This window comes from Vicia villosa, linkage group LG7 (genome assembly GCF_029867415.1).
Source record: "Vicia villosa cultivar HV-30 ecotype Madison, WI linkage group LG7, Vvil1.0, whole genome shotgun sequence".
Classification (NCBI taxonomy): Eukaryota; Viridiplantae; Streptophyta; class Magnoliopsida; order Fabales; family Fabaceae; genus Vicia; species Vicia villosa.
The window spans coordinates 100,146,827-100,154,487 of record NC_081186.1 but is presented as its reverse complement, the minus strand read 5'-3'; the positions used below and the strand labels follow the sequence as shown (position 1 = coordinate 100,154,487).

General features: G+C 35.2%; 2 protein-coding genes and 1 pseudogene across 2 annotated transcripts; all 3 read left to right on the top strand.

Moving 5' to 3' along the window:
* Positions 1 to 1,793: 1,793 nt before the first annotated feature.
* LOC131616146 (2-alkenal reductase (NADP(+)-dependent)-like) lies at positions 1,794 to 3,437 on the top strand (annotated as a pseudogene).
* A 124-nt stretch (positions 3,438 to 3,561) lies between these two features.
* Positions 3,562 to 4,323, top strand: LOC131619825 (hydroquinone glucosyltransferase-like). The gene has a single exon (XM_058890875.1). The coding sequence runs from the start codon at positions 3,562 to 3,564 to the stop codon at positions 4,321 to 4,323; it is 762 nt and encodes a 253-aa protein (XP_058746858.1).
* LOC131616147 (uncharacterized) lies at positions 3,590 to 7,227 on the top strand. The gene is made up of 4 exons (XM_058887399.1): positions 3,590 to 5,332; positions 5,416 to 5,559; positions 5,637 to 5,818; positions 6,145 to 7,227. The coding sequence occupies exons 1-3, from the start codon at positions 5,108 to 5,110 to the stop codon at positions 5,811 to 5,813; spliced, it is 546 nt and encodes a 181-aa protein (XP_058743382.1). The 5' UTR covers positions 3,590 to 5,107; the 3' UTR covers positions 5,814 to 5,818; positions 6,145 to 7,227.
* Positions 7,228 to 7,661: the final 434 nt, after the last annotated feature.

Sequence of the window (7,661 nt, the reverse complement as noted above, 5' to 3'; positions counted from 1 at the left end):
ATATGAAATTTTGCAACCTTTGTTACAATGTATGAGTCTGCTATTTATTCTATTTACAAAATAACCGTCGACAACAATTTTCTCCAATATGGGAGCAATATGCTTCAATCCACGTTTGGTCTTCAAGTTCCCACTAGTGTGCTTACATGTCACCCATGGTTCTCTCTGTTCACAACCCATGTTGACTTATAACTGATTTGAATTGTCCCACGAACTTTTGAGAGTAACCGTCTAACGCGTTGTCGACGTTACTCGCAAATGTCTCTTGAACTTGTAAAAATACTAAGTCTTTAACCCTTTGTGGTTCATTCGGCTGATATATTTGTTGTAGAGAGGGTCCTATTGACTTCCCTTTGCGAGATTCTGGACATGATTCCAGATGATCCTGATCTTGTGGATCTGTTCCTGAGATTTCTCCAAACCATGTTTCTCTTCGTCGACACCTTGATTGACGCTTTGTTCATGCTTCATCATCATTGTTCTTTAAAACACTTCATTAATGTCTTCTAAAAACAAATGTCTTATCATTTTGATATTCTCTGTTGACTTCCTCCTAACTGAAAATCCAAGTGTAATAGTAACCCTAGTGAAGAAATCAATTAGACTTCCACTTTCTTGCATATGAAGCAATTCATATGTTCTATTATGAGTTTGTAACCTCACCTATTTCAACTTCTCAGCGTCTCCAAACGATTTTTCCCCAGAATTTTCCATGTTTTTTTCCTGATTCAACATCACTCAACCTTTCGAAATTATCTGGATAAACACATTAATGAATTATAAAGATGACTTTAAAATCTTTCTTCTTCAATTCTTTGTATGCAACCTTTTGTTTATCCGCCGTGTTTTCTACAACCAGTGTTACTCATTCCTTCACAAGATCCCAAAGATCTTGATAACAAAAAACAACCTTCATCTGCTTACACTAATTCTCGTAATTCTAACACTTTAGAATTGAGAGACTCGTTGAAAAATGCTCATTCGAATGGTTTATTGGATGCATCATCCTGCCATGCATTCCAAGAATCGCACATCCAGTGCTCTAGATACCAGATGTTGGAATTAAACCAAAACTATGAAGAATTTTGAATCAATCTTGATGAACAAGAATCAATCACACCGATTGATTTCTTCTCTTGTTCGTCATTCTTCATCGAGTGAATCAGCCACACCTCGGTTACAAGATGGTTTTGTTGCACAATAATAATGAAAGAAGAAAAGAAAAAATGAATTGGGGTAGAAATGGAATTAGGGTTTTAACGAAAGAGGAAGAAGAAGAGAATATTTCTGCAGAATTTTTCTTTGCCTTTAAATTGAAGCTTATTCTCAATTATGCAACTGCATTGGTTACAATAATAAGGTAACTCCCTATTTATAGGTTGAGTTTGCTTGTTCCTTAATCAAATTCTCAAATAACGTAATTCTGTTAACATTGCAAAATAAGACTAAGACAAAATTCCTGTCGAGACTAACCCCTTCGACATTTCGACAACTATACAACTTCGACACACTAAACTATTTCGACATACATCACAGTTTTGACACATAGAATTACATTCTCAACATTTATCATATGATCAAAAGTTATTCGAAAACTTAAGTCGACCTCAATTATTTGCATTTGATCTCCACTTCAAGAGAGAAAACATTGGCTGCTGTGGGTTTTATGAAAATATGACTCGTCACTTTTTTTTTTCCACTTGTTATTTATATTATGTCATACGTTGTTTTATAGGACTTTGTCGTTACCAATAAAAATTGGTTAGGTAAACATACATAACAATGTGTGGCCAGTATCATCGGAGGTACATGCGTACCGTGTACATGACTCTTACATACACTACACAGCAAGAAAGCACAACACAAACACCACACCACACTACACAACAACACAATCAACAGGGAACACATCTGTTACACAATTCCAAACATGGCACAAGTGAGGAACAAACAAGTGATTCTCACAGACTATGTTACTGGTTTCCCTAAAGAATCAGACATGACCATAGTTGACAGTACCATAACTCTTAACATTCCAGAAGCTTCCAACGATCTTGTTCTGCTCAAAAATCTATACTTGTCTTGTGATCCTTACATGCGGATTCTCATGACCAAGGATTCTACTGCAGGACTTGGTGCTCTCACCCCTGGTTCGGTATGTTATTATACTATCTCTTTCATCAATTCTTATTACACATTCACTATTACTATGTTAAAATAATCTCAAGTATTGAGTAATTGCAGCCTATGACAGGACTTGGAGTGTCTAAAGTTATAGAATCTAGAGATCCAGATTATAAGAAAAATGATTTAGTTTGGGGTATGACTAAATGGGAAGAGTACAGCTTGATCCCTGCAGCTCAAATACTTTTCAAAATTGAGCATACTGATGTTCCACTTTCTTACTATACCGGAATTCTCGGTATGTATTCAATAATTTCAGCTTATATTATGTTATTTTGTCATTGTGTTGTGTCTTTTGACATATGTTGTGTTTTTGTTTGAGTACAGGTATGCCCGGAATGACTGCTTATGCTGGTTTCTTTGAAGTAGGAAGTCCTAAGAAAGGAGAGAATGTTTTTGTTTCAGCTGCCTCTGGTGCTGTTGGTCAACTTGTTGGCCAATTCGCTAAATTGCACGGTTGCTATGTTGTTGGAAGTGCTGGAACTAAAGAAAAGGTAGATCTGTTGAAGAATAAATTTGGATATGATGAAGCCTTTAATTACAAAGAAGAACCAAACCTCAATGCAGCTTTGAAAAGGTATGTTTTTAACAGCTTTGTGATAGATTTATAGTTCAATTTGTTTTTTTGACATTAAAGTATAGTTATTTACTTAGCATCGACACTAACATCACTGTCACTTGCATTTATGTCTATGTATCAGTGTTGAATTAGTGCTTATGCTTACAGATTAGTAACAGGAGATACTAATGACTAACGGATATTAATTTATGCAAATCAGATACTTTCCAGAAGGTATTGACATTTACTTTGAGAATGTTGGAGGAAAGACACTTGATGCTGTGCTTCTGAATATGAGAGTCCATGGTCGCATACCCGTCTGTGGAATGATTTCACAGTACAATCTTGCTGAACCTGAAGGTGTAACGAATTTGGTGTATTTGAATACTATCACCTTTATACAAGATTTTTGGAGTTTGTTTTGCCTCTTATAAGAGAAGGAAAGATTGTGTATGTGGAAGACATAGCTGAGGGTCTTGAGAATGGTCCTGCAGCTTTGGTTGGCCTTTTTAGTGGTCGCAACGTTGGTAAACAAGTGCTTGTAGTTGCTCATGAGTGAATCAATACAGATGCTTTTGTTAAAACTTTACTTAGTTTATAATGTGCCTTTTATTTTATGGCAACAAACATTGGAGTGGGTCAGAAAACATTATGTTTCATATCTTTTCCTTGTAGCTTGAATGGTTCGTACTCATCATTTCTTAAAATGTACAAGCATATAGTTAATATAGATGTTGTAGTAGATGCATAATTCTACTTTTCCAATTGACATATTCTACATACCTCTCATAAAGCTATGAACTTGAACACAAACTTCCATGGAGAAAACAATGAACATTGCAGTTGTTCCTGGTGTTGGCTATAGCCACTTGGTTCCTATTCTTCAATTCTCAAAGCTGCTTGTTAAGCTTCACTCATATCTTCATGTCACATGTCTCATTCCCACCCTTGGTTCTCCCCCAACTTCCTCAAAAACCATTCTTCAAACTCTTCCATCAAACATCAACTACACTTTTCTTAATCCCGTACACCCTAAGGATCTTCTTTCACAAGGGACTACCTTAGAAACGCAACTCCAGCTCACAGTCTCTCACTCGTTGCCATATATACATCAGGCTTTGAAGTCATTGGCTATAAGGATACCCCTTGTTGCTTTGATAGTTGATTCTTTTGCAGTTGAAGCACTAGACTTTGCTAAGGAATTCAACTTGTTGTCCTATATATACTATCCTGGAGCAGCTACTACACTGTCTTTGAGCCTTTATTTGCCTAAGTTGGATGATGAAGCATCATGTGAGTACAGAGATTTAACAGGACCAATCAAAATACCAGGCTGCGTACCACTCCACGGGAGAGATCTCTATGCTCCTACTCAAGATAGATCGATTCAAGCTTACAAATTCTTACTCGAGCGTGTTAAAAAATTCCGCTTTGTTGATGGGATTCTCATTAATAGTTTCTTAGAAATGGAAATTGGTCCTATAAAAGCACTAACCGAGGAACGAAGTGACAAATGGTTATTCCATCATGGGCACCGCAGATTCAAATCCTTGGCCACAGATCAGTTGGCGGGTTCTTGACTCACAAAATTTGATAGCATAAGAGTTAAGACAAATGGACTTTCTTTAGCAGTTTGAATTCAGAATTCACAACACTTGTCATCTGAATTCCTATCACTCTCTTGGATAGTAAGACAATAGCTTAGTTACATTGAATGAATATCTAATATTGTTCGTGAAATACGGCGATGTTATTTCATCACAATTCGGTCCAAATTACTTGCATATATTTATGATCACAAAATTGGCAGCATTGATGGAGCCAACCTTGGATTCCCTCCATTAATGGCCAAAATCCGTAACCTCCGCCATCACCTATTTAAGGGATCATAACTCCCCTAACGGAAACATACCTTTTGTATATGTGTAACCGTCAAGGTCAACTTGGGTAAGGGGATCTTGCCGAGCGGTAGGTAAACACCTACCGAGCTCTCTGCCCATGCCAGTTTTCTTGATCGGTTTAAATATTCTAAATATGTATATATCCGATTTAATTGATGAGGGAAAATTTTTTGTAACGATTTTTTGTTAATTGAATTTTATTTGTTATTTGAAAAGTTGTATTTATATTGGATTTTGAATAAGGTAAGAAATGAGTTAAAAATAATTGGTTAAGTGTTATTATAGAATTATATGATATATTTTGTAACCAAAAAAAAAAGAATTATATGATATATTTGAGATATGGATTTAAAAGTGATAGTATTTTATAGGGTTTGTTATGTTATGGGCTGGGTGACTGATTATAAATTAGGAGAATAGTACTCGTAAGAGCCATGACGTGATTTGTGATTCTTTGATATCGATGGAGCCGGAAAGCAGTGTTGAAAGAGGTAGGCGGCTGAAATCGAAACGGAATCATGTTGAAGCTGATCTTGTGGATGATGTTAAAAGAGGCTCGCCGCCGAAATCAGATAGAAACTCCAGTAAAAAAGCTGCTAGAAAAAAACAATTTGTGGCTGATAGAGAAAAACGAAAGCAAAGGAGAATTGCCAAGGCTGAATATGACAGAATCACTCGAAACCAAAGTGTATATATCTCTCTTTAACTTACATGATTATTTTTTATTAATAATTTTAATGATTAATTTTGTCATTCACATCTCTATAACAGATATATGATCTTACTGTTGGCCCTCCACGAGGCAACTGTGGTGGTATCCGGCCCCTTCGCATAGACAAATCAATTCGCCCTAGTCTCAATGAATATTGTAAATTTGCTTTGAAAAAGTTCAACAATTACAAGAAAAATATACAGGTTTCAAACCATTCCAAAACTCATTCATCAATTTTATTACTATTATTATTAATGTTGTAATTTTCTTATTCATCTAGGATCCAGAATTTGTTTTTGTTGATGTTGTCAAGTCAACCCATGGTAGCCCTAGAATCTTTTATATTACCTTTAAGGCAAAAAGACAAGATGCTTCCCCAATAATTTTCCAGGCCCATGTTTGGCACCGCTTGGATGGTTCAATTGAGGTCTTTTCTTGTACCATCAAAAAAGACTAACCATGGTAATAATGTTTTAGACCTCGCTTTATATAATATCTTTTATCTTTGAATCATTTGTTTTTTTTTTTAAACTCTCTATTCATGTCTTTTAATACTCTTTTATGAATGATTGGATGTTTTACATGGTTTGGAGGTCTCCTAGAGCTATATAAAATTTACATGTACTATTTAGTTTTGTATTTAATCAAACTATCTCTCAATATACTTGATGGTTTTTTGAAATTTTGCCTCATTTCATGCAACCTTAATTTTAAAACTACAACTCAAGGATTAGAATGTAGCATTATTTTTTAGCTTGTGTCTGACTGGAAATAGATGATTTGTTCAGGTCTTCGGAAGCTCAGAACGGTGGACAGTTGAAAAGGACGTTATCGGTCCATTATTTCCAACCAAAACATATTCATATGTGCTCGTCAAACCAAAACTATTGATATGCGTTTATTGTTTTTTGTTCTTGTGTGGCTTAGGTGGCCACATTCTGTATCAATGCTTCTGGTCACCTATGGGTGACAACATGCTGAGCATTTGTTTTTGAAACTCTAGTCATGAATATTGACAATTAGTTTTCACTATTTTATTCATTTTTTAACTAATTTTTCAACTTTCCGTCACATTTCTAGTGCTGAAAAACCATTGAAAAAAAACTCAACTATACTATGTGAACTATGAAATCACCACACAGTCTCTTTCTCTTTAATGCATATTCATTCTACTTTAATATTAATGTTTGTTTTGTTGAAGTTTAGATGTACTCATTATATTCATGTACTAAATAGTTCACGGTGTTCTATGTAATTTTACTCATGTTTTAATATCGATGACTCTTTAATATTAATGCTTGTTTTAGCTTTGCTACCTAAAACTCGTTTTTATGGTGTGAGTTGACATAGAGAGGTGATTGTCATTCTTAGATCTTAGATAATCATCTATTGGATACTATCAGCTAAAGATATGGTTAGACTCAATATCCACAAATACTGTAGTAGGGATCAGTGTGGAGTCCTGCTGCTTTATAATTGATGGAACTTAAAGCTCTTTGTTGGTTGATAGTTTGATATATCATTTATTGGGTAATGAATTGATCTTAAAGTGTTAAGATTGAAAGTAGATATGAGTGATGGTAATATTAATAGGCGAGTAGAACAACGTATTACTGACCTATGGATGTGCGTGATAAATACCTAATTATGAACTCTTTCACGAGAAAGTTTTTCTACAATTAATAAAAAAAATCTCCATTTTACTTTGTCATTTATTTTATGTCATTTACTTTTGTCATACCCCAAAATTTGCCCTCCCATATTCCATTCACAATGATGCAAAGCTCAGGGTTCAGTCCCAAAGACCACTCACTCCACAGTCTAGAGGATCCACAGTCAACTGGTTTGACCTAAAAGTCAACCATCACTAGAGCATAGTCAAAGCTTCCCAATTTTGGTCAACATCTAGTATGTGAAGTATAACCATCATTTGATCAAAGATTGATCATGATTCCATTAATAGAAACTCAGAGATGAACAAATACACAAAGGTTCAAATTAGGGTTTCTTAGGAGAAAGTCAACCCAACTTTGACTGGGCATAACTTTCACATGGAACATCAAAAATTCTCCACTCAAAGCCTATGTTGAAGGAAATTGGATTATCTACAAATTTGTCTCTCACAAGCCAGGGCTAGAAATGATTCATTTGAGAGATACAGTGCAAAAGATTACAGGTCCTTTTCAGGCATCCCCCAAAAGCAGTTTTCTGTCAGAGAGGATATGATCAAGATAAAATCCCCAAATGAAAAATATGTTCCAAAGTGGCTTGTAGAGGACACTTTGAGGTTTCCAAAAAGTATTAG

Excerpts from the sequence above, each read along its gene's own strand:
- LOC131619825 (XM_058890875.1), top strand. The coding sequence starts at position 3,562 with ATGGAGAAAACAATGAACATTGCAGTTGTTCCTGGTGTTGGCTATAGC.
- LOC131616147 (XM_058887399.1), top strand. The coding sequence starts at position 5,108 with ATGGAGCCGGAAAGCAGTGTTGAAAGAGGTAGGCGGCTGAAATCGAAA. Across the intron at positions 5,333-5,415 it reads GAATCACTCGAAACCAAAGT|ATATATGATCTTACTGTTGG; the intron begins GTATATATCTCT and ends TCTCTATAACAG. Across the intron at positions 5,560-5,636 it reads ATTACAAGAAAAATATACAG|GATCCAGAATTTGTTTTTGT; the intron begins GTTTCAAACCAT and ends TTATTCATCTAG.